At 32.4% G+C, this 27,331-nt stretch overlaps 5 protein-coding genes and 1 long non-coding RNA gene across 24 annotated transcripts in view; 2 read left to right on the forward strand and 4 right to left on the reverse strand.

Annotated features, from left to right (window-relative positions):
* Positions 1-14,454, reverse strand: part of LBR (lamin B receptor) — an 87,676-nt gene extending 73,222 nt beyond the window's left edge. For 2 of the 4 annotated variants that reach the window (XM_089081158.1, XM_089081159.1), the window contains exons 1-2: positions 14,153-14,454; positions 13,055-13,158 (exon numbers count right to left, since the gene is read on the reverse strand). The gene's annotated coding sequence lies outside the window, so the exon portion shown is untranslated. Of the gene's footprint in view, positions 1-13,054; positions 13,531-14,152 lie in introns of those variants that run through there. The other 2 variants (XM_025219826.2, XM_089081157.1) reach the window with 1 other exon arrangement.
* Positions 1-18,344, forward strand: part of LOC105433253 (uncharacterized) — a 28,801-nt gene extending 10,457 nt beyond the window's left edge. For 2 of the 14 annotated variants that reach the window (XM_011648447.3, XM_011648448.3), the window contains exons 3-7: positions 6,489-6,703; positions 10,871-11,035; positions 11,891-12,128; positions 12,226-12,519; positions 16,122-18,344. In XM_011648447.3, coding sequence (XP_011646749.2) covers positions 6,489-6,703; positions 10,871-11,035; positions 11,891-12,128; positions 12,226-12,519; positions 16,122-16,336 — 1,127 coding nt within the window. In that variant the 3' untranslated portion in view covers positions 16,337-18,344. Of the gene's footprint in view, positions 1-183; positions 1,692-4,679; positions 4,754-5,197; positions 6,704-10,870; positions 11,036-11,890; positions 12,129-12,225; positions 12,520-16,121 lie in introns of those variants that run through there. The other 12 variants (XR_016140223.1, XM_089081163.1, XM_089081166.1 and 9 more) reach the window with 12 other exon arrangements.
* A 550-nt stretch (positions 18,345-18,894) lies between these two features.
* On the reverse strand, positions 18,895-19,844 carry LOC105433252 (cytochrome c oxidase assembly factor 5). The gene is made up of 3 exons (XM_011648444.2): positions 19,703-19,844; positions 19,218-19,319; positions 18,895-19,090 (listed from the first exon to the last, which is right to left on the reverse strand). The coding sequence occupies exons 1-3, from the start codon at positions 19,808-19,810 to the stop codon at positions 19,049-19,051; spliced, it is 252 nt and encodes an 83-aa protein (XP_011646746.2). The 5' UTR covers positions 19,811-19,844; the 3' UTR covers positions 18,895-19,048.
* Positions 19,845-19,968: 124 nt separating this feature from the next.
* Positions 19,969-21,882, forward strand: LOC105433251 (lysM and putative peptidoglycan-binding domain-containing protein 3). Of its 3 annotated transcripts, none has more exons than XM_011648442.3 (3): positions 19,969-20,114; positions 20,336-20,540; positions 20,616-21,882. In XM_011648442.3, the coding sequence occupies exons 1-3, from the start codon at positions 20,065-20,067 to the stop codon at positions 21,138-21,140; spliced, it is 780 nt and encodes a 259-aa protein (XP_011646744.2). In that variant the 5' UTR covers positions 19,969-20,064; the 3' UTR covers positions 21,141-21,882. The 3 variants fall into 3 exon arrangements, with proteins under 3 accessions (XP_011646744.2, XP_011646745.2, XP_088937303.1); XM_011648443.3 differs by having other exon boundaries at positions 20,718-21,882; XM_089081177.1 differs by having other exon boundaries at positions 19,981-20,126.
* Positions 21,883-22,161: 279 nt separating this feature from the next.
* RpS11 (ribosomal protein S11) lies at positions 22,162-24,049 on the reverse strand. Its single transcript, XM_011648441.3, has 5 exons — positions 23,907-24,049; positions 23,518-23,643; positions 22,909-23,114; positions 22,516-22,660; positions 22,162-22,290 (listed from the first exon to the last, which is right to left on the reverse strand). The coding sequence occupies exons 1-4, from the start codon at positions 23,916-23,918 to the stop codon at positions 22,537-22,539; spliced, it is 468 nt and encodes a 155-aa protein (XP_011646743.1). The 5' UTR covers positions 23,919-24,049; the 3' UTR covers positions 22,162-22,290; positions 22,516-22,536.
* A 473-nt stretch (positions 24,050-24,522) lies between these two features.
* LOC148935783 (uncharacterized) lies at positions 24,523-26,300 on the reverse strand. The gene is made up of 3 exons (XR_016140224.1): positions 26,160-26,300; positions 25,468-25,590; positions 24,523-25,306 (listed from the first exon to the last, which is right to left on the reverse strand). It is a non-coding gene; the product is annotated as an uncharacterized LOC148935783 (long non-coding RNA).
* Between the last annotated feature and the right edge of the window lie 1,031 nt (positions 26,301-27,331).

Consider the following 27,331-nt stretch of genomic DNA (forward strand, 5'->3'; position numbering starts at 1 on the left):
ATGAATATATTCTCATCTACGTTCTTAAAGCAATATTTTCTTCAAAATAGATATGACAACGTTCGTATATATATATATATATATATATATATATGATTTATCAGAACAAATTAATCTCCAATTTAACCGCATGCCCTCAAATATGCCTATCTGCGTCAGAGTGCTTCTAAAATAGATATTATCGTCGCTAACAGCGCTCGCCAAATGCGACGACGTGCAAGAGCTTAGTCGCTCCTCCGACAACAAAGAGATATTATCGAGATTGCACACGAGAGCGATTACTTCGCGTATCGTGAATTAGGCGGGCATCGTGCAGCGACTCCCACGTGTCTCGTGTCTGTAGCCGCGGCGCGTCGCGGGGGGGGGGGGGGGCCGCGGTTTCTACGACCCTGGGGAGCGTCGCGACGCCTCGTGCACGTCTCAGTGCGAGGGTGTCGTTCACCAAGAGTGCGCCGTCGGAGTCTCCACTCGTTCCGCTACTTTTCACCCTTACTCTCCGCGCCCTTCGCCCCGCGCGCTTTTCGCGAAGTGAAGGAAACGCGCTTTCGCTCGGATCAGCACCGCGAGTGCGTCCTCGGAATTGTACTCTAGATCTGAAGTTCCATCGCCCATTAACGCCGTCGAGCCGATCACATCGCGTGGCCTCGCATGCCGAGATCGAGCGCAAGTCTGGACGAGCTGGAGATAATAACCTTCGTGGAGGGACCTTGACGTATCGCCGTCGCGGCACACATCGCGTTACACAGTGAATATTTCAATACAGTATCGATCTACCGCGTGTAAAACACGTGTGTATCGTGAGTGTATCTGTGCTCTCTTGCTCTCCAAACCCCCCACTCCCCCCGTCGTGTTCTCTCGTGTTGTTGTTCGTAGAAAAAACAGCCTTCCTTTCATCCTGCGCAATGTATATCGGGATACCATTATACGCGCTGTCATTCTGTCACCCCGTGAATCCGCCCCTCGCGATAGGGTGGTGCGTGCATTCGTGTCGCGCGTGTGAATATTTCAACGTGCTATCGACGTGCTATCGATCTACCGCGCGGAGCACGTGTTCCGTGAGTACCAGCGCGATATTCAATTCGTATTCTTTCGATATTCATCCGATAATCAAATTATCTTGAATTCGTCACGCGGTCCTAATCTATCCGAATGACGATAAAACCGGTTGCGTCGCAAGATCGCGCACGATACCGACGAGATTCGAGTTAAGTTTGCACTTTAACGTTCGGAATTTTCGAGCTGAAACTTGCCACGTAGAAATTTGCCACGCGTTTGCACAACATTTCGCCGGTCATCAGGGGCCACAAAACCGATCCAAGTGTCACGTCGTGACTGATGAAAGCGCGCCGTTTGCGTCACGGCGAAGACGCCCGAATCCAAACTTTGCCATCAATCGCGTGTAGTGTAGAATACAACACAATACGAGATCGATCTCTGCACGGAAACACACGTTTCATAAATGCCTCTATACTGTCTATCGTGATTTTTATTTTTCCTCGCTTGTCTCCGAGAAATCAGAAGTAAACGCGGAATTCAATGCTCATTGAGCGTATACCCGATACGAACGATATCGTTTGCGACTTTACGCAGTGAAACGAAATTACACAAATGTGAAATTGTGCGACGCGAAGTGTCTAAAGTCTTCGGGCGAACGCTGCAGTCATCGATGTTGGAAGCACATATAGGCAAAAGTACTCAACAATCGTCATTTTCTATTATTCCGTGCTTTACCTTGCAACGCGCGGCTGTGCACTCACGCCAATCGAGTTACTTGTGAATATTTCAATATAATATCGATCGAAGCAAAGCAGACATCCCGAATGCCCGCTCTTTCGTAGCAATAACTTTGCTATTTTTTTCCCCGACGTAATCGCGGTATATAATTTCATATAATTTATGCGTAAAATATTTCCGTGTCCTTGTACGGAAGTTCGAATATATTCAACAAATCGAGACAATGCTCACGCTCTTGTCGTAACTTACAATTCCCCATTTTTTAGTTCACGATACGGCATACCTGTTTTTATTCATATCTCAAATTTTGGGACGTTTCTTTCTTACGTATGTAATACAGATCAATTTGAATCATCCATCGATCATTCCTATCCCCCTCCCCTCCGCTTTCGTTCTCGTCAAGTAATAAAGCATTCCTTTGTCAATTTGTCATACACTGTGTCCTCATGTTATATTGTAAAAAAATATTCATGGATCTTTGGGTCGTTCCCTATGTATAATTATAGCTTTTAATCAACTGTGAGTTTTATGTCGGTGCCGTTTCGCTCGTAATGGCATTCCGACAGCGATGATAGACGACCGTCTCGCCCTTGTCCATGTACACTCACATATTATCAGGGAAGACAGCTGCCTGCTTGTCCCTCTTTTTCCTCGTATAAAACTTCGAAATTTGCATGGAGTTTGGTCGACCGTTTCCTTCAACAGTTACAGTCGTTCGTGGTCGGTCGAGTTAGTGCAACAATCGAGATTCCGTAAAAAAATATTCGAATTTAGTTTTATCAAGTACAAAATTCTCTTCTCCGAAAAAAGTTGATATTGTATCCGTTTGGTATTGCGTTGCGTAGAAAAGTAAAAGTCATGATAGCTGGCACGATCAATCAAAATTATAGAGTCTCTCATTTGTAGTTGTTAAAACGACTAATCGATAACACTAATGGCACGTGATATAATGAAAATAAAAAAAAATTGCTTTTACTTATAATTTAACGTAAATGATTAAAGAGATATTAGGGAACAATTCAATAATTTCTTGATTTAACTTAACTTTAACTGTTGGATTTTGGAATATTTGTCGAGTAGAATAATTACAGTTAAAACGTGATTAATGTTCCGTGTTTAATATTTAAAATTTAATTAGCGATTAACGAAGAATGATGACTAGAACAATTCTTGATGTATTTATAATTTATTATAGTTTTATATATGCTTTTACAGCCATTATGACAATATTTGATACAGCATATGCGCTTTAGCGTAAATTCAAAGATAAATCTCGATCTCGGCACTGCCGAGAAAAGTTGAATTTTCTCCACGGTACGTGACTCGATAGTGGAACGAAATAGCAGGATTTTGTAGAAGTCAGCGGGATAAATTTCTGTACTTCATTGCTATAGCATTGCGGTATTCGCACGATTTGTTTTTCTCACACGTAATTACTAACTAAAAGATTTAGACATTTCGATCTACCCGCTTCAGCATTCTCTTTACTTTAATCAAACTGACGAGATACAAATTATTTATTTTATACATATTATTTATTTTATATAACGTCATATGTTTAATTTTAAGATATTAAAAATAAATAAACTGCATGCACAATTTACACGTCGTTAGAATGTTAATGACAAAAATTAATTATAAATATATATGTCGATAATTTTTAATTTTCAATGTTTTATTTTTTGCCTTCTACATTTCCAATTTTTAATGTTTTGACATTTTATTGAAATTAAATAGATGCAAAAATAATGTAGCGAAATTTATTAGAAAACCTTTCCCATTTAGATGTTCTAATATTTTTTAAGATTTATCTCTATTATCGGTATACTTTGTATAAATAATAGAAACAACAGTCTTGCTTCAAGTTCGATAACTAATATAAACTCACGGTCACGTACCTTACCAGCTATAGATCAGATAAAATAGTAAAAGGCATTTACCTCGTTAACTAATTTGTATTGTCATAGCGATCAGACACGCGTTTAAAGGAAGAGTTATAAGTTGCAAGAACTTTATCTCGTTTCCAAGTAATATCGAAAAATTGCCCCTAGAATACCAGAATAGTACACTTGATCTATAAAATATGTGTATGTATCACTGGAATATCGTTCGGAACACACATATACCGCCTACTTTGAACATTGAATTCTACGCTTTACTAAATACTTTTTGCAAACTTTAACTAAAACACTAAAACACTATCAGAATTAAAGTATTATGAAAATAATTAGCAAAAATTCTACTAGAAAATGATTTCCAGCAGAATTTCTTAAATTATACTTATTAATTAATTTATATTTACTAATCATTTAAATTATACTATTAATTAAGAGATTTACGCATCATTGGTAGAATAATAAAATTAGAAGATAAAAATGAAATTTTTATTCATCAGAGATGATTGTAAGAAATCTTCTTAACAGTGTAGCCAGTTTGTTCCAAAAATATTCATTACGAGTCAATACAAATTGTACCCCCTGTCTTTGTCATTATCGAGTAAAATACTGAGCGTTAGACTAAATTGTAGCCGATCTCTCGTTTTCACGCACCCACATATATCTGTGCCGTATGCTACTATGACAAAGCAGCCTACTTTAAATCAATCGAGAGACACGCTATTAAAGCTCGTGCCGTTCCTACAACGAGACAGTTCTCCCAGGAAGAGGCAAAACGTTAGTTGTCGCGCGCGTTGCCTCGTGCCACTTTTAATCCGACGTTATGTATTAACTCAATTTAAATGTCTCTTCACAAATTTAATCTCTTAAAAAAAGTGGAATGTTGCCAAGAGCGTGTGATAATTTTAAACTGAAATAAATTTCAGTGTGAAATACATAAATATAAAAATATCTCTCTTAAATATTAAATTATTTGTAACGCACGTGATATATATATATATATATATATATATATACACGCTGCTAAATATTAAAAATAATATTTCAAAGGACATCTAACAACAGGAAGAAATTGATAATGTGTGTGTTTTATATCGCTGTTTGGAATGCACCGAATTAGAAAAGTATAAAAAGGATTTATGCGATTATTTTATACATTAAAATTATTCAACGCTTTATTCAACGATTTCAATTTAACTAATAAATTCCCGCTATGATTTCATCAAGCAGTTTCCGGATAATTAAATAATTGTTCTATATTTTAAATCGTGATAAACATGTCCTAATTTTCGTATTAAATCGCTCATATATATAGTAAAGTTTGTTCCAAAAATGAAAAAAATAATATTACACATAGCAAAGTTTAGTGACTCACGATGTGCGATGTGTACATTTATTCGAAAGATAATTAAATTATAAATAAGATAATGCATTAAAAAATCGACTTTCTTATATTTTAAATCGTTTCTTTCAATGCATGATCTTGTTTTTAATTTTTATCTTCTAATATTTTTTTCAATCTTCCTTCCCTTGATATTCTTTTTTCTAATTGAATAACCAACAAAAAGTAAAAAACTGACAATCATGCCTACTTTATCAAGACTTTTTTTATTAAATCATGCAATAATCGCGCATGTGACATATTTCTGAATATTAAAAATTAACTTTCAATATAAAAATTGATTACGCTGTGCAGTGTTATTATGTTATTATAGTGTTAATATCATCATAATTTGGTACAAAGTATTTAGTAAAACATTAAAAGAGAGACTCAAACTTATTCCGATTCAAATAAATTTTAACTTTATACATGTTGTACATACATTTTACTTATTCTCAGTACTCTGGGGTCAAGTGTCGATTATCTTCCGAGAATTTCGACCAAAATCGCGCGGTACAAGATTGCTACCATTCTTCTTGTTCGACCTAGATCAGCTACGTGAGTGCTTTAAAACCACACGGCAGCAGGAAGTCGGTAAAAGTTAAGTGCGCCGACCGTTCGCTACCGGGATTCACTGTCAGTGCCATCGCACGAGTGACTTAAACCCCCGACCCCAATGTCGTCCGACATTGCACCACGTCGGTTTCTCCTGTGCTCGAGCGCGACGTCATATGCCCAAGTTGACATTTGTAACGTATCAAGATCGTTATACTCGTAGTACATTTCGCCATGAGTTAAGCGAATGTCGGCGCGTGCAGAGTCGAAAAAGAAAAAAAAAAGAAAAAGAAAAAGCGAGAGCTCTTGTCTTGAGAAACCGCAAAATCCAACACGAAATCGTTTAACGAGAGATTTAGGAAAGGGTTAGAAAAAACGTTACCCCTTCGTATATATATACATATATATATCCTTGTGATCGTCGCGCACCGCCACCACTACCACTGCCTCTTTTCCACGCGCATCTTCGAACACCCGTCGAATCAAGCGTATCGAATGGTCGAGCAAAAATAAAGAGAAAAAAAAAAATATATATATATATATAACACTTATACACATCACGAGAAATACGTCAACGACCTGAGATCGCGCACCGAAGTCAGTCATGAATCTTATGTTCCGCAAGAACTTCGGGGGAGAGAAGGGACTCGGTGGTGGCGGACTAGGTGGAGGAGGAATTGGAGGAGGACTAGGAGAAGTCCGGCCCGGCCTGGGCACCACTACTTACGGGACCAGCGGGGCCTCGTTCGGCCAGATAGGAACGCGTTTCGGCGTGGCGCGCGGCGGTATCGGCCAGTCGGTCGGCGGCGTGCGTGGGCCCGGCGTACGACGCAGTCGGGAATTCGGATACTTTCCGTTGATGGGCGATCACGAGCACCAGGGGCACGGTTATCGTACTCACTTATTCCTGTCGCCGCCCGCAGGTGGGACACTCGGCTCGCCACCCGAAGAACCGGGCGAGCGGCTGGGCCCGCCGGCGCGCCGCAACTCGGGCCCTCACGTGATTAAATGGGGCGGTGGCGGGCCCGTCGGTTCCGCGCAGAGCGGCCAGACCGGAAATCAGGCCAGAAGAAAACAAAATCAGATCGGTCAGCAGAAGGAACTGTCGGACCCACCCACTCCGATCGCGTCCAGGCAGGTGAGTATAATCAAAATTCGTAACAAATTCCAGGAAATGTCCAGGAAAACATTTTTTGGATTTTTTTCTTTAAATGCTCAACAAAGTTTTTAATAAGTTTTTATTGATTCAAAATTGTCGGAACTTTTTTTTGTTTAAGCGCGTATTATCTCCGAACATTTATTTTCTCATATTATATTCTTGTGATAAAACTTATGAGATTTCAAGAGAGAAATATTTCAATTTGTCTATCTATTGATCTAGCAAAAAACTTTAAATAACGATAACTTTGTAGTTGCGGCGTACAATGTAAAATGGCACGCCAATAAACTACACAAATAAGCATTTATCTTGTAACGTAAGTCACAAAGAAAATTGTCGCGATAACATTGTATACCGTGCAATTAACCCTAATTATAGTAATTTCCTGCACAATCGACCAAAATTATCCAGCAACTAAATTAATTTACGATCGCTATAGCTTTCCATGATGTTAGAATTATCTAATCTACGAGATGAACGTTGCGAATAGGTTGTTCGTCACGACTTCGTTCGATATATCTCATTACCTTCGAACTATCGCCTATATAAGGGCAAGAAACTCCAATATCACAAATTATGCGATAAAAGAAGACTTGCCATTCTATCATTAAAATAATTTCTATGTTTAATAACAGTTGTTTCATTTTATAATTGAGATTATTTTCTAATCAGAAAATAATTAAATTTTGTATTAACCAGACAAATGATTTATTGTAGATGCGAAAAATTATGCAATTAATTATATGTTCAAATATCTGTTTTCTTTAGGCAAAATTAATTTCTTTAAGAATTAAAGTAAAAATTAATCGGATAATATAATAAATCTCGATAGATTAATTGTTATATTATCGTCGTATTGTAAACCAAGTTATATCGTTCTCCATTAATCAGACCACTGGAGAGCGAAAAATTTTGCAATAAGATAGAATTACAAAGAAAATAGAAGACTGTTTATAGAAGAAATGACATAAAATAACACCTAGACGAACTTAAATGACACGCAAAGACGCTATCTTATTGCACATCCGTGGCGAATCCGACGACGTGCCATAAATTCGCTGCGACCTAAATGTTCGACAATTAATGTCTATGCCATTGTCATTGTATGCTATCGACTCATCCCAAATTCGCCCATATCACGTTCCATCGCGATGTCTTCGCGAATATTTACTGCGTCGTATTCTACATACAAAAGGAGACATTTTCGTGCTACACAGGCGCGTTACGATGCAATGAAGCTCACGATTACATCGTTTGGTCGACAAGCAAAATTTAAGGACGAGTTTAATCCTTTCAGTAATCGGCAAATTCGCAACAATAATGCTTCACGTTTTCAAGTATTTTCAGCCGGTCTATTACAAAATTAGAAAACAATGACAATTTAAGTAATAATAGTCCCAAATTATTATAAAGAGTAATCGAATTATTAATTCTAAGATATGTCGCGTCACAGTTTATTCCAGCACTGAATTTGTTGCGATTAAATCTAGAAATGTATCGATAAAAAGTATCGGGAGAATACAGCGTGATATGTAGAATTCGTAATAAAAATTTCTCTTGTTAAACTTCTCGCGTGATCGAAAAGAACGTGCCGCACGAAAGATGTAAGTGCGGAAATTTACGATTGAAGTATTGCTGCGGCCTTTCACGGTCCGACGGAGACCGCAGTGTAGCGACCTGTGACCTTTGCGATGCACACCGTGAACATTTACCATCATGTATGCCCAACGCAACACGATTAAATATCAAAGCACGCAGACACGCTTTTTCTGCATATTGATTGAACGTGCGAGTGCAGAAAACACGATGCGAGCAACGCTATCAGCACGGGTGAGAATTGCGTATGCATGCAACAAAAACTTGCATTCTAAAGAAACAAGTGTACAGATGAAACAAGCATCACGCGTTAGGTGTTTCGCGTATATTTTGTGTTTACTTAACAATAAGGTATAACATAACTAAATATTTACAATTCAATGGCCTTTTATAAATTTATTTTATTTATTCCAAATTCGTGGAGGTAGAAAGTAGGAAATTGAAAGAGACGCTTTTAAATAATTTTTTTCCACACACGAGAACAAAATTAGTTATATATTGCATATTTAATGAATAAAAAAAAAAATTGCAAAAAAATTTTCAAATTTCATACAAAACGTCTTAATTTATAATTAACAAACTAAATTATATTTATAGTTTTAATTTTTAAGCATTGTTCTTTATTTGATTTGATATATATTTTTTCTTGCAAGATTATATATAAAAAGTATGTTAGAATTGAAGATATTAAAAAGTATGTTAGACTTGAAGATATTATCATGAAAAATTTGTTAAATATGCATGATAAGGAATCAGCGAATTTGCATAAATTTAATTATTTCAGGCATTATACATTTGTTTATGGACCTTTCGAAGAACATCGAAGAAAATGCAGTAAATACATATTTTAATCTACGCAACGATATATCTTCAATTTAATAAGAGATATTTAAAAAGAGATAATGATTATATACTTCAATGAAATGCTATACGTGATCCGATAGCCCGCTTGCAACTAGATCGATTAAACTACTTGATAGTGCTACTTTAGTTTGACCATCAAAATAAAGCTACGTTAAGATAAACGTAAACGTCGCTATGTACCGTGCGTGCAAACGCATAGCAAATAGAAGTTTTGCAGTTACTACAGTTATCCGATATACTATTTTTGCACACTAAACAGCATGTAAATTGTTATCGACCGTGGAAGTTTTTTGCCATATGTATGTCTTTCGCACAATACATTAACGATGCGCACGTATGTATTTTCTATGCATGCACTGTTGCAGTAACACACAATTAACACACATGCATATTTCTATACATAGAAAGATACACGGAAAGATACACTTTCTTGTAGTAGGATACACCGAAATTTGTATTAGATAATCAAAATAATTTAAAATGTAAGTAAAGTTGATGGAAGGGAATATTATAATAAGGAAATTGAAATTTTAATGTCTATAATGTAAAAAAGAATAAATAATAAATTATTTTACTTCTAAAATGAATCCCTTCTGTATCTATTCTACTCGGTTCTACTTTATAAAAGACGATGGTCTCACGGCTGCCGGCCGCAGGATGAAAAATTGCGAAGTGATGTGATCAATCGTTAACACCGAGTGCACTTGCAAAATTGACATGCAACGTAAATCGCTTTGCACCGCAACTTCGGACTTCGTAAATTGTAAAGCTATAAAGCCTACAAGACTTTACGTGAAACGGTGGAAAAGACGCGAGCAGGCCGAAACTATCAATGATGACCGTCTACGTTTTGGCGCAAGTAGTAAGAAGTAAGTCGAGTCGGGCGCAAAGCGGCGCGTACGTGCGAATACCGATTACGACGAGCGCATTCTGCCTATATCTACGGCCTATTTCCATTTTATTCGGGCACGTATCACCCTGACATCTTTACTATCACCTGCTGTGAACGTATTTGCTAGACATGTCCACGCGCCTGAACCTCCTGCACACACTAGAATGTCTCCCAGCTCCTTTATTTTTAATCCTGTAACGGTGACCTATGATGTCGTAAACTGACATCGATCTTTGTAAGTGCAGTAAAATTTTTCAACTTCTAAAAATGGTTAAAAAATGCAATGTGAAATTTATCTTACGTTCGTAAATATATTTTCGCAGGCAAAGAGGAGAGTCCTTTCCTTATAAGATTTGTAAAGGCGACATCATTAATTTGCATCGATAAAAATCATGTAAATTATATCAATGTCGCAATAAAGATAAATTTTTAAACATAGATATATTTTCAGATATTTTTAATAAAAATTCATTTTTGAAGGACAAATATATGTTTGACATGTTTAATTGAACGGGATGAATAATTAAAATTAGAATTAAGATCAATAAATCTTGGATGAGTTTTTGTTTCAGGCATGTTTCGAATGTTTTATATTTCCATTTAATTACCAATGTTCGTGCTGACCTTGCGCAAACTCTCTCCTGAATTTAATACTTAATTTAAGAAATATTAAATATGTAACAACTCGATATGTAAGACTGATTCTGTTTTTCACAATATGCGGCGTTTAGTCGCGGACGCTAGCAAATGTTACGTACATCAAGCGTAACTGTTTAATTATTTTATCGCTTTAGCAGGTATCCTTCAGCGGAAACCGTACTTCCGGTACTTATACACCCCTGGTGGTCTCCGGAAACAGCCCGCCACGAGGCGAACCAATCTCCTTAGCCACTTTGGACCGCGACTGTTTTATCATACCTCTCGCCTCTCTCGAGCGCTTTTTACCAGCTGGTGTACCGGTAAGTTAATTAAAGTTTAGCTTGGTTTTGTTTAATGCAAATGTACACATATGTTTCTTAGGAAAAAAAAATATTACAGTGTACCTCAGAATTAATAAATAGAATGAAAACGCGACGCGCGTTATTCTTTGTGAAATTTGATATCAAATTTTGTTAAGAAGTCATGCTATTACAATAATAATATTCAAATTATAAATGATTAAAAAAACCATAATAAAATAATGTTTCTTATATTTTTTTATATTTTAAGAACAGTAGGTTTCTTATATTTTAAGATTGATATCTTAAATATCACAAGAAATTGAAGAACAATCTATTAAAAATCAGAGGAATAAAGTAATTATCTCAAACGATTTTTAAATTTTAATATAATCTGGTTTATTAAAATATACTTTAATAGCTATGCTTATTAGAAAGACATTAATAAAATATTAGAACGCTTGACGGTCGATAAATATATGATCAATAATTGTGAACAAATATAGCATTTGCCAAAATTAGAATTATCAAGCTATTGGATTTAGATTTTTGCGAGTCACGACTTTGCATATGAATATCTAAGAATAAATAAAACATGCTACTAGAGAGACATCTCGTAATAAATCTTAAGTAAGTAATGGTTTCGAGAAATAGTTATTTAATAAATCAATAATAAAGTAATGTATATGCCTTAACGATTCAAAAAACGGATCAACATAAAAAATTCGCGGTATTAAAATATAAAAAAAAGGTTATTTTTTATTTTTTTTATTCCGCATTTTTCCATTCGCTCGATTTTTAAATAAAAAATTGATGTGTAGTTCGCAATCTGCGTGTTTTATTCTCATTCGATTCGATTCGATTGTTTCTTCGAAGCATGCTCCTGTCGCTGATAAAAAAAGGCCGGGAAGTCCTCTGTCGGTTCTCGAGGTCGAGGACCCGAAGCAATGTGTTCTCGCGCATTTTATGACGCCACTGGAGCCTCTGGACCCGCTAATGGAGTCTCCAGTGTCTCGTCCACTGGTCCTACAACGCGACACCGCCGCGGAATTAGTCAACGAGATAGCACCCTCCGCATCGCAAAGCATTTTACTTACGAATATGGAGAAGAACGGTACGTAAAATGATTCGGGATCCGGAGACGATTTAACGACAATTAAACGGCGAGTACTTTTAAGATCGTTTAGCCGAGCTTTCCCGGTGTGTTTCAGCGGATTTTCCGTTTATCACGTATTATCTAATAAACAAGCAGAGCACGGACCCAATAGATTTTTACAACGAAGTGCAATGCGCGGCCCTACGTAAGTTCGATCCTCGAGATCTCCGATACGCAGCCAGTCATACGTTAGATCTGTTCAATGAGGTAGCGACCATCGCGAGACCGCCACTCGAGCCACCCGGTGGAAGACCACCCATTCCGTCCACCGGCTATATAGTGTCGATTTTTAAAGTTTTCGAGGGCGACGACGGTCTCAAATTCGAGCAAAATTGGCTTTATTGGACAGGTAAGCGTCCATGTTTTCCATATTGTGTTCATTAGTCATATTTAAATTTTATTTCACCGTTTCAAAATTGATAAATTCAAAGTTTTTTTCTAGTCACTATTTCTTAAACACTCAGTTATAAAATAATAATTTAGCAGTAATTATAAGTTTACATATTCTGTCAAAATGCTCTATATACACGTATGTATACGCATTATGTAATCTTCCATCCAATGGATGGAATCCAATGGATATCGTACTACTAACATTTCATTTTCATACTTCATTTTTCATAATCATAATAATATTCCAGAAATATTTCTATTCCAGTATTCTTCGGACATATAGCATTAATCATTTAAGGATAAATCATTTAAAAAAAAAATTGCTCCAGAAACGTTCCCAATTTCAACTAGCTATATTTTATCAAATATTTTTTCAAATATTTCTCGAACTTTAAGATATTACGCAACAATAGTAGTACGCGAGAGTACGCAAATAACTAATTCCAGTAATCGAAAAAAAATAAATATAAAATAAGTAATAAAATGCTCACCTCAGTGGTTGCTTCGCCATTGCCCGATGCTTCGCCATTGTCGTCTCGGCCTTCTCCTCCTCTCGATTTTCTCGACTGACACTTTTTTATGTCACACACAATGCCTATTCGTGGAAACACTTAATTATAATCACACTTGTAATTACTACGACACAACGATCGCGCGATACTTAACACCGGCACTTCCGTTAATCGCGATATTAATCGCACGCGACGCGTACTTTGTTACATTCCATTTTATTCCAGGATATAATTAATTTATTTCATTAAATCACAAAAAATATCACGAAAAAAAAAAAAAGAGAAGAATACCTTCGTGCGAATAAGAGAAGTATGATTTGCACCGTGTTTGCAACTCCGAAAATATGGTTATCTTGCTGACTGTACGAACGGCCGGTTTCGAATGAATCTCGCGAAGTACGCGTTGTCTTTATTCACTTTTGCTTTATTTGTTAAATCTACTTTATATATTTGATAATGTTGAAATATATGGCCCATCACGGTGGTGTTCGCAAAATAACAACAAGAAACTATACGCGTCGCAACCGTTGCTCGATCCCGAGTCGGTCCGTAGATTTCCACTAAGGATCGAAAAAAATAACCACCAAAACGCGTCAGTTTGATGCGCCAATTTCACGCGCCAATTCACGCGTCTCATGATACAAATCACTTACATTAGAGGCGACATAAATCGTCCGGACATAATACAAGCGGATTTCAGATTTCTGTATGCGTGATACATTCAGATGCGTTGTTGAACAAACAATTGCATTACGCATATATCGTGATCGTTCAAATTACTCAAGAATTCGATTCGGCAAATCCGCGTGTTAAGTCGAGTAAGTTACATATACATCACGAAAATCTCGCCGAAAACGTGACGCAAGATTTACAAATTTCGAGCTCTAGCTAATGAAAAGATTATCATTCGTAAACGTCGCGGCGAAACACTAACTTGCACTTTTCATTACCTGCTTACAACTTTGAATCCCGCTTTCGAGCAAATCGCGCCGGTGTTTGTCTCAACGAACGACCGCCGTCGTTCAAATAATTTACGATTTCGTTAATTGCGAAAATTGATCGATCACGCAAACCTACAATCACTTGATTGTTCGTAGGAAATGATCGCGTCTTCCCTTCCTCCCGCGATCACGTCCCAAAAAGTAATGATACACCGACACTACGCACTACACTGAACTGATATTCCTAGAAAATGGCCGCGGCTTCCAAACGGCGCCAACACAGGCCGTAATTCAATGAAAAATAATTAATCCAAAAGAGAAGTTATATGAGCAAAGATAAAAAAATGCGTGAGCAAAATCGAAAATGCGTGATGTCGCAATACAAAAATTACTATAAGCGCAAGACACGTCCCATCCGCTCAACGACCCGAAGGCGACTCTGCCTACGCGCTACACTACGCCCGTACGCTTGAACGACCATCGCGCGCTATGTAAACATAAACAAAGCGCGCCGCGCCGGCAAAATATCACAGTATACCACATATTTTACATATTACACTTGAAATGAATTATTCGATGAATATACATACATATGTATACATGTATTAAAAATATTATATGTAATATATAATATACACATTCCCTTGACACACACACACACACACACACACACACACACACACACACACACACACATCATATTAAATCTACAAAGCAAAATTCGTTTGAAATTAATTTTTATTTCAAGAAAAAAAATATAATATATCTCCTTTCTTGAATATGAAAATTAATTTCAAACGGATTTCGCTTTGTAGATTTATTACTATGTAGACTCATTAGTGTTGTTTACATTTATATATACATATATATGTTGTATATGTATTATTTTATGAATTAGGCTAATGAATTCACAAAATAATATACAATCTGCTTATGCAGTTAACAAATCCTATTGTTAATAAAAATGCAAATGATTGATCAATTTAGTAGTAAAGTGTCATTAAATATTTAAAAATACTTATCTAAAGAACAAAATTTTTCTTTGTTTCTATCGAAAAATTATTTGTGTAAATAAATTTTTTATTATAGCATTGTTTTGTTTCATTAAAATTATATGCACAGTTCCATATTTTAGAATTGAGATTTATATTCTCTTCCTTAAATTTAAAAATTAATTTTAGACAGATTTTGCATATTGTTTTGTAGATTCATTAACGTTACTTATGTGCATATATTTTGTATGTATATTATTTTGTGAATTAGGCGATGCTAATGAATCTACTAAATTATTATTATTATATTATTATTATCATACGAGCTGCATATATATATTACTAAGAGATCTTATTTTTAATAAAAATACGGATGATTGATTAATTATTTCATTATAAATGTTTTAAATATTAAAAAATCTAAAAAATAAAATTTTTTTTGTTTTTATGCACAAATTATTTGTATAAATAATTTGTATATCTCATATAATAATTTGTTTGTAAAAGCATTTTTTAATTATGAAGAGAAGCTGCTTAATATTTGAATATATATTCTCTGGCTTGATTAATTTAATGGAGACATAAGATTTTTTTTTTAATTTTGCAAGTTATATGTAAATATATATGTAAACATATATGAATGCGTATGTCATATTGATTGTTAACTTGGATAATCAGCAGATTGCTGATAGTTCATATTATAAAAGCAAAATTATAAAAAATTTGATTTGACGATAATTTTTTTCTAAGAGTAAAATTAAAATTGAAACACAGAACTTTAAAAAATTTCCTATTTTTCTATAGATTCTCTAATATGTTCAAGAAAGTGTTTAAATGTTTAAAAAAGATATTCTCTGGGAATTCCAGTGTGTGCATATAATTTTAATGAAACAATGCCTAAATAATAAAAAATTTATTTACACAAATAATTTTTCGATAGAAACAAAGAAAAATTTTGCTCTTTAGATAAGCATTTTCTAGGAAGTAGACATTTCGTATAAAGCGAACATCGAACTTCGTATAAATATTTGCACATATAAAGAAACAATTACCTTTTATTTTATTCTAACGGGATGTATCGTGGCGTTATTATTGGCTATTGTCTTGTTACAGGCGCGCGAATGATGTATCGATACCTGCCGAAATCGGTGGGTCTCAGGCGTATCACCTTGCACAAATCGATGTCGCAGGGCGATAAGATGTACCTATTGATCTGCGAGTGCTCGCAGCTGCAAGACAATCTATCCGCTGCGGCGATACTTCTGCCGGCACTTCGCGCTCGTCTGTGCGGATACATCGGACTTTACAGACCCTCCGTGTGCTTCTGATTCCTCACTCGGCTGCTAGAATCTGCAAGAAGCATCCTTTCGAATCGCATTACGTATATCCCTGCAGAAAAATCCGAGCGAAACGTGGTATCGTATCGAATTCCAGTGCTTTACTCTACAATTTCATTCGTAGCTAAATAAACACGCCGATTCCGAAACCGTTTTTTTTAATAGCGATACGAGCACCGGTAATACCGATAATATCGATCGATATTTCTATTTTTAATCAGAGCTTATTCTCTAATTGCAGGAGCAAATTAAAAAGTCATAACGGCAAACAAGACGCGATACTGGGTTTGCAGGAATCGAGAAATATGTCGTCGCAAACGTCGTTAACGAATGAGACACTGTGATTTCTTATCGTACTACCTATTATAAGAAGCGCAACTTCGTATACGCTTTAGAACGAGTCTCGTCGATGAAACGGCCTGCATGCCTGCATTAGATATGCAACTGGACCTATTTGTATTTTTCGACTTTACTATCTTGTTCATTGCGCAAAATTACGAGCGTTGCCCAAGTAGGGTCAACCGAACGAAACGGCAGTGAAATGAAATGAATAGGAATGAATAGCAATAAAATTGATACATAGGCCGCAGAAAGTACTGTAATATATACGTAATATAAAATAATATAAAATGGATGTCAGAAAGGATTTTCGTAAGGACTGAAGCGCTAAGGATATTTAACTTTCTGTGAAATAGGAACATTCTCCATGTGCCGACATGGAAAAGATAACGATGCCACGTGTTGCCGATTAAAGACGTTTGGTCATCCTATGGGCATCGCGAGACACAAGCATATACGCAACATACTTTATTACTATATATTGATAACTATCGAATAATCGCTAACTACATATCATACTCGATAAACTGTGATATTTGAATCAGCGGCGTATATATCACAATGGGAAACTCTTCTTGAAACTTACTCTTGAAAAATGCTACTCTTGAAATCAATTTAGGTGACTTAGGCACATGGTAGTGAAACTTCGAAGGCCAACGTAACTTCAAGTCTTTTATCGATCTTCATATTTGATATTATATATCCGTTTATGCGGATTTGACGCTCGCGAAATTCTATTTAGCAGCTCTGTCATGTATGTAGGTAAATTATATTCTTAAACCATAGAAATTTTAATAAAATGCATTTTATTTCTGTCTCTATTATTCTCATCTTTCATTTTGTAAAAATGAAACATTTTTATCAAATTTAATTTTATTTCGCAAATAATACCTCATATTTAAAGAAATAGATAAATAAAATATAAAATGTAAATATATTATATACAATGTAATAATGTTTTCTTAATAATCTAATCATTCTTTCTGCGGAGATTCATTCTTTCTTTTTTTTCATTTAAAAAAAATATGTAATCACAAAAAAATAAATTTAAATTCAGAATCAAATTTTATTTAAATTAATAAGCCCAAGAATTTGTATTTTACCTACATACATTTCAAAGATTTTTTCCAGGAGAGAGGATGAGAATAGATCAACGGCATGCGCGGAAAAAGCTTGTAAATCTCATTTTTAGGTGCCTATAACTATTATAGAGAGTGAAAGAGTAGCGTAAGTTGGCATTGTAGTACAAAAAAAATTCGTATAGCCAATATACGCTTGTTGCATACAGACAATAGATAGGGTGATTACGCAGGCGTGATCACCACCCAGTAGATTTGTAATAAAATACTCCCGTGTACGGCGTACTTTATCATACGTCGGAATCGTATACTCGCTAAACACACAAAGTGGAACAAAATAACTTAATTTAATAAAAAGGAAAAGTGGGAAAAGTTGAGAAAATTCGCAATTTTACTGTGATTATACGCGTATCATGTTCGATACACGCATCTCTGTGTGCGATTCAGCGCAATAAACAAGCGTAATATTGAATAATAAAAATATGGTAAACGCAACCAGCCAATATTGTCCAGTCTATGATATGTACCTTAAAAAAAAAATAGTGATTATTAAAATATGTTAATAAAATATTTGGCTATTATATTCGCATCTCTTTCTTCTCATTATACAACTGTCATACTGAAATAATTTTTGATTGACAAATTTCAATATAATATTATTTTAAGGAAGACTGGACACTTTACAACTACCCTTTGACAAATTAGCTTTTAAACCAAACATTACATTCAAAAGCTTCTGCTTTATTCCGATTTAACTATTAAAAATACTTTTTTATCATTTTTCGCGATCATAAATGCAGTTTCATTGTTTATCATTATGAAATTGGAAAGAAATTAACATAAACAAGTTTTTACCAATTTAAGATTAAAATATCGCTTTCGTTCTTCAAGAAGAATAACTTTTATCTACAAAAAGAATTTTTGCTCTACATAGAGCAGTAAGCCTCTTCAATGTAACTTTGCAATCATACAAAACATCATATTTATCAGTTATGTTTGGCAACAGATCTCACAAGAGAATAGGAGTTTCTTTAGATGTTATATCAGGATAAATGTGATGGATTGTATAGTGCATTGTTACTTTGCAAATATGATAGATTTATTAAATCGTGTACAACGAATAACAATAAATTACTTCTAACATTAAATGATTTATTTTTTCTTCCTTATCACTTTCCTAAATTTTTTTCATTGAAAAATGAATAAAAAATTTATATCAACATAAATTATATTTATATTATATATATATATATATAGATATATACAAAAATAAATATTTTGACATTTAATATCCTTTTGGACCCTTAAAACGCCGTCTACCATCCATCTGTAAAAATATAAAAAAAAAGAATATATTAATAAATTTTTTTATACCATGAATATTCTAGAAAAAAATATATATTTCCTTTTTTCAACATTAATAATTTACTACGCATAAGTCCATTTATACTTACTATAGAATGCTTGCAATCAAAGAATGTCTGACGCAAGGCAAAGCATTCATCAGGAACTGTACCATCTTTTATCCTAAGACATTCTTTGGGAGTGCGTTTGTACTGTCAAAAAAAATTTAAAAAAAAATTTTTTTTATATATACATATTTATATATTCTCTTAAATATATCTAATAGCCGTTTCTAGCAATATCTATTAATTCAAATCTCAATTTAATTTACTTTTTTTCTTTCTAATTCTTGAAATTAAAGAGATAAAAAATAAGTTAAACCGATATTAAATTTAATGTACATTGATAGAAATATCTTCAAGAATTAATTTGAAAAATTGGAATTGAAAATTTTTAGAAATTTTGGAATAGTTTATTATTATTTGATGTGTATACACATGTACATAAAATTATTACAATCGAGAAAAACGAAACAATGATATCAGATAAAATTATAAAGATAATACACAACTAGGTTAATTTCGTGCTTACTTACGATCTTACAACAATCACTTTCTAGCAAACACATTTTTAGATCAGCACGGATATTAGCGCATCGAGATTTGTCCTTCAACGTTTCGCCCTCTTCCTCAAATTGCATCATCTCGAATTACGATTTTTTTTTACGATTGCTAAAAATGCATCGCGCGTTCGTTCATATCTCCAGTAAAATTCGTCATTCTAACCTAACCAGTGAGTTTACCCAAACTCCAAGCTTCCTCAAGCCTCTTGCCCAGGAGCGACATGATCTCCATCTGTCAACTGTAACATTATTTTTTTCTGAATACTCGTGCGAATGCGATACGCGAGTAAACATTCTCATTGGAAGGATTAATTTACTCTAAACATGATCGCATTATGCCTCAAAAATTAGTGAATGCGATGTTCGAAGAACAAAAAGGCGTTAGGTAACTTTCGAGGTTAATTCTAGAATTCCAGTCTGTCATTGGTCATATAATTTTTTTGACATAAAATTACGAACAAATAACAATAAATATAAAATTAATTTGAAAATATAATTAATTTCAATTTATAAATAATGAAAAATATCTTATAAATAACTTATAAACATTTTATTAAATCAAGTATAAATGAAAAGATAGGTAGTCTAACAATAAAAAATCTTCAGGCAGATGATCCATCTGCGTGGAAGAGAAAGCTCTCCGTATTACATATTCCTACATTCGGATGACGAAAGTAGTACAGAAGAGGATGGCATCTCTTTACAAACTATTAAATCTGTATCATTACGTTATCATAAAATTGAGGTGATCAATGTACAAATCAAACCTGAGGATACTCTGCAGGCATTAGCTCTTCGATACAGATGTACAGTGAGTAGAAAAATGCAATATGCATGGCATAAAGATATGCATTCGTATCTTTATGCTTACTTTTCGTAATTTTAGATATCTGAATTGAAACGAATTAATAAAATCGACAAAGAGAACGAGATATATGCTAAACCTTATATTAAGGTTCCTGTACAACCATTCTCTATTTTAACCGAGGTATCATCTGAGAATCAAGATAATGTTAATACCACATCTGAGCAATGTCAAGAAGAAACATCCACAAAACAAGAAGAACAGTTAATAGATCTGGGTACTGCATCGACAAGCACAGAATGCTCGAATACTGAAATTAATACTATCATATTAAATTCAGTATGTGAACCTTTGTCATCTTACAACAGTGCCAATATTCCCGAAATTTCTCATACAGAACATGACACTTTGCTTAATGAGACTGAAAGTACAGAAAGAGTTGAAACTTGTGAAACAGATATATTTAAATGTTCTGGTGATAATTGGGGATTATCTTGGACACAACTTCTTGTGTTCTCGTTGCTATTAAGTTTTGCAGGTCCTATTATATATATACTTTATATAGCAGAATATTCAAATAAAGCAAATGTAACTGTAAGTAATTGATATTTTGCATATAACATATATATTAGAGACTAAGCTATAGATATAAAAAAATTTTCTACATAGATATACATTATTTCTAAGTTGACAATGAAAAATTGAACTCGCGTGCTTTTATGTTATCATATTTTATATATTATATATATTATAGGAAAAAACAATATAGTAAAAATTGAGTGAGATTTTTTAAATCAAAGATATAATTATTATTAACTTATAGAATTATTAGAATTATTACCTAACATAACATTCAACGGAATCAAATATATTAGAATATTACTACTTTTCATCTAGAAAAGTTATTAGGTTGTTATGTCAAACATAATTGTGATACATTTTTGATAAAATTGATTTAATAAAAATATGACTGGAGATACTAAGAAAAATAATATAAAAAACATTTAAATACTGGTGCCTTTATAAATTGAATTCTCTATTGTTGATCTAAATGTTATAAAATGAATCTCTATTTTCTGAATATAATTAAAAAATTTTTAATGTAAATTTTTGTTTACATTAAATTTACATTATATAATTATTATACAGGATAAAGTTTTACTATGCATCTAGTTGTAATATCATTTCTATCTCAACACGAATATGACATATCAGGTCTACTCTTTAAAAATTAAATTGTATTTTTATAATTTATGACAATAATATTCGCCAAACTATGTAAATAATTTTTATATATTTAATATTTCTTGTTGAAAATTGCTGAAATATATTTTCAAGAATCGAGCAATATGTTGTTAATGATTTTTAATTTAATGTTTATGTTAAGTATTAGAAAAATTTCTTGTAATTGTTCTTATAATTGGAATTTATATATTTTTTTTAATCAAATACATTATTTAATTTCTTTTTTAAATATTTAATTTTTTTTTTTAATACTTTCCCTCTATTGAGAGGATAATATATAAAAGGTAAAATTTTTGATCCATGCTCAAATTATTATTATGCTCAAATTTATGGAATTGTGTGGATTTGTGTTATTAAAACATGAAAATAATTGTAAACAGGATTTTTAAAGAAATCATTTTATTGTTTTTGACAAATTTCGAATACGACAGTTACAAAATTATACAACCATCTCTGACTGCGTAGTTTTGTAATTTTTCCTTAATTCTTTTGAAATCTGCCAATAACGATTCTGTAAAAATTACCAATAAAAATACATGAGCTGTTAGTAATTCTGTATTCACTATTTTAAAAATCTACTTTAAAAAATTAAATGTTCAGTGTGTGAAAATACATAATTCTTCAATATATTTTCAGAAGACCGTCGTATTTATATCATCATTTGATTTCTATATTAATATAACAATATTAATTTACAAAAGAATAATAATTTTATAATAATAATAATGATACAAACCATTGTTGAAAAGGTAGATGTTTAGAATTTCTTGAAACTCTTCTTTGATCCTGTTCCTTTCGAAACTTTTAATACATTAAATCTTACTGTCTTGCTTAAAGGTCTGCATTCTCCAATAGTGACCACATCACCAATTTCTACATCTCTAAAATATAATGAGATGCATAAATATAATAAACGATAATCAATTGTTTAATCATTTCTAAAATATTATATTGTTATTCAGATATATAATTAATCATCAAATATTTATCAGTAGACCATCGTGATATCTCATCATAAAAATGGAAGTTAGCAAAAATTTGATATTTCTAGAATAAATAAAATTATTTTATTTTTATTAAATTATTTTATTTTTCATATATATATATATATATATATATATATATATACCTGAAGCAAGGACTAAGATGAACGCTCATATTACGGTGACGCTTCTCAAACCTGTTATATTTTCTAATATAATGCAAATAATCCCTGCGAATAACTATAGTACGTTGCATTTTCATCTTTTGTACAACGCCAGTGAGAATACGTCCTCTGATCGATACATTGCCAGTGAATGGACATTTCTTATCGATGTAGGTTCCCTCAAGAGCCTATAAAAATTAAATTAGTAAAATACATTAATCACTCTACATACTTTTCATTATTAAGAAATAAATATGAAAACATTCAGATTGTGAGAAAAATAGAATCTTCAAGATAGCTTCAGAAGACCGTCGTTATTTATCATCATTGAATACTCTTGTATGTTCATAATAAAAATAAAGAATATTACAGAAAATTACAAGCTGATTATTATCATCAATATCGTTCATTAATTCAGAAATATACTCTATCTTTAATTTTGAGGAAGATTTTTTAAAATCATTTATATATATTTTGTGTACAAACACAAAATAATTTAACTGTACGAATTTGCTTTTTCAAAGAATATCAAACAAGCTAAATATTCATTGCCAAAACAATAATTTCCAATTGGAAGGTATCTGAACTCACTTCGCGAGGAGTCTTGAAACCAAGCCCGACATTGCGGCTATACCTCATAGGCTTCCTCCGCTTCGGGCCCAGACCTTTCTTACGGTTAAGAAAGATCGTGGGTTGCTTCTGAAACGCACGCTCACTCTGTAACAAACGAAATCATTTAAATCACGCGTCACAGATATATTCTTATATTCTATCTAGATTCACGAAGGCGACCTAACCACGTGCTACGCTGACAATTCTAACCGCAATCGTTTAGAACACATGTCAACTTATATGCCCGCTTTTCGCGCGCCATTATTCGTGATACGCTAATCATCGCGAAAACACATTACGGTTTTCACAAAATATCACCGTGACGCACGAAAATCCATTTATTTACGCTCGAGGTTACAAGCACATACCTGATCAGCCATTTTACTCGTCTGAAAGAACGATGTGAACCGGAAGAGCGGGCAACGAGCTCCGACATATCGCGTTCACAGGGCGACCAACACAAGAAACATGAAAGTGCATTTACGTACATTTTTCTAAACGAAAAAGTGAAATTATTTTCTCGTATATTACCTAATTTCGTAATTTGTCGTCTAAATTGTACGCTTTACAATGATTTATTATACAGACGGCTTCAAATATTTATCGTAACAATTTTACAAGAAAGTGATCTATTTGATTTACAGCTACACTTTTTGTAATTATTTTATTACGATTACTCCGACATCTAGTTCCAGAATTGTTATATTGAATGTGAGCCATTTCGTCTCATAAAGGCTTCGACAGGTTAGATTGACACGTTTGAACCAATCATAATAAGGAAATATATGAATCAACCAATCAAAAAATGCTTCGAAATATTTGTCGAATTAAATGCATTGCAAGCATTGTTCTTTCTACCACGCGAATTACAAGATACAAATACAAATACAAAAAATGTTACGTGTAAAATTATTGAAAATAATGCATTATTTCATGATTGAATTTTCATACTTTTGCATGATTGGAATAAAATTAAATGTAAAATTATATACTTTTACAATTTTTATTTATTAGAAAAAAATCGTCGATAGTAGATAACACAGAATTGAAGTGAGATAACTCGATACGATGTGTCTAACTCTTACAAGATTTGATCATTTTCAGTAGTATAGCAAAAAATATATAAAATAAATATGTTTGCTCAATTTCAGAAAACATTTTCGTCTATATAGACTCAATAAATCGAATTTTTTTACACATCTCATAATAGGCCTCTTCGTGAGTAATAACATAAATTTAATCATAGTTTTTATCTTAATACAATTATAACCGTTATTATCTTAATACTAATACTATTTAATTTAAAATTTAATAGTGAATTTAATAGTGAATTCATAAAATGATATATGTCTATACTACATTAAAATATTTAATTTTTTCTGAGTTAGAATTTGAGTAAATGAGTGGCAAATGTAGAAACAAAACAAGTGTGCAAAAATGCTATAAAAAGTATCATAATGCATAAGTGTAGTATAATTTACGTAAACACAAAAACATTATTAAACTCATATATGTTAAAAATAATTTAAATCATTACACATCGAACAAACCGAATTGAAAATGGATGAAACTTGGATGAAACTTCTTTTCAAAACCCATTGTTTCTTCATGTGATCTTCTTTAATGATTTTTAATAATGTAGCGCATCGAAACTAGTTCTTCGCATTTTAAATAGACTTCCATCGGAGTGGTCAAAGAATTAATTGTAATGTAAATGCTGCCTGTACATAAATTGCATTTAATTCCTCCAGTGTTGTGAAAATGGTTCCTAAAAATATATTTAATATTTGATATAAATATTTGAAATGGATGAAGAATACACGTATTAAACTCAACTAATTTATTAATATATATTGATTAATTATATTTCTTTCGATTTCAATGTAAAATCGCAATTCTTTTGTTAGCTCAATTATACGAATAACTTACATTTCAATGCAACATGTTTTTTGATTACAGAAGGGACATTTTAAATTATATAAGATGCATGGTTCAATTTGATTTTCTTTTGTCGTATGTGTGCTACTGCTATTTCCCATTTTTAATTATTTTCTAAAACATACACATAAATAATCTTTTTTTCGTATTTATTTATTATTCAACGACAAGCTATTAAAAACAATAAACAAAAATCTATAACTTGGTAGAACAAATAATTTTCCTATTTCTAAACTGTAATATAATTAATTTAACGTGTATATATATATATATATATATATATATAATTTATTAATTAATAATTAATTATATTACAGTTTAGAAATGAAAAAATCATTTTCTATTAAATTATAAATTTTTGTTTTTAATATTTATATATATATATATATATATATATATATATATATATTTAAATAATTAATAATTTTTTTATATCTTTAAGATTTATAAACATTATTTTCGTTGAATTTGTTTAATAATTAAATTTTGTATTAAAGATGTTTAAATCATGTTGCTACAATTTTTATATTTTAACACTCGATTAGATTGACACAGATTTTCGAAAGAGGTATATAATGAAATTTAACGTGCTATATTGTGACAAACATCAATATTATCTAACAACATATAATGCATATTAGGAATTTGTTATTTGAGACTTTTTCCATTTAGAAAATACATACCAATTGAATTATATCAAGCACTTTATCAAAAAATTAGTGATCGCTCTTATTCTTTGCTTGTTCTGTAGGAATTGTGACAGCGACTAGTTATTTCACTTTGTACTTCAGGTTTTTATAATTTGACTTATAATCATGTTTAGATGTTTTGACCTCTTACAATTGGTGATTAATAACAATATTAAATTTCTTGAAGTAATATACAATGTATTGTTATGATAAGATACGTATATCATAACATTATATTGAATTTTATATATTATTTTAATATCATATTAAAGATATATCTCCTAATTAGCAAATTTTCTCATAATTGTAATTTACTATTATTAAAACGAAATAACAGGATTATGCTGTCAAATTGCGTTATTTGCCAATATCAAAGTACATTATATCAAACATGTTTAAACAAATTCTCAATTTTTGCTTTTCTTTTATATAATAAAAGAAATAATCTAAATAATATTGAAAATTTGATTAGATGTAGACTTGAAAACAATTTTGTTGGATCACCAAAATTATTATGTAAAACTCTTAAACATGATGATAATCTGACATGAGGATAGTGTAAAAATTTTTAATATTTTAGCAACTAACTTAATCGTATTTAATTATTTATATAGTTTAACAATATTATTTTCACATTTGTCTCTGACCAAATTTTTAAATATTTCAGCAAAAGTGTTATTTTTGTGTTGTTATATATAAAAAAAAAACTTGTGTGCAATTAAAAATTATGCAAGTGTTTTTCAATATTATACATCATAAATATCGTATAAAACGCAAATAAACGTTAATAATTATCAATCACCAATATATTTACATTATTAGTGCCAAAGTTGGATTTTTTAAAGAGAAAGATGAATTCTTAAAAAAATAAATTTAGTTACTTTATGCTTATCTCTCAAATATTTGACTTTATAAATATTTATTAATTACACGTTTCAATAAAAATATTCTAGAATTGAAGATCAAACACTTATTTGTATATGCCGTATTGCGAATAATCATGTTTAAAATCGTCTGTTAGAAACCGCTGTAACAAAATAACTCGGCTGGCTGAAGGGCAATATATTGCGGTTGCCCACATAAAGACTGCAGACAATTTCAGCTTTTATGATCTTTTGACGTGACAAGTGCGAAAATATCGCTTTCTATACCGCACGCGAGTTTTT

Source organism: Pogonomyrmex barbatus, unplaced genomic scaffold (genome assembly GCF_055798465.1).
Source record: "Pogonomyrmex barbatus isolate J1 unplaced genomic scaffold, ASM5579846v1 scaffold4, whole genome shotgun sequence".
Classification (NCBI taxonomy): Eukaryota; Metazoa; Arthropoda; class Insecta; order Hymenoptera; family Formicidae; genus Pogonomyrmex; species Pogonomyrmex barbatus.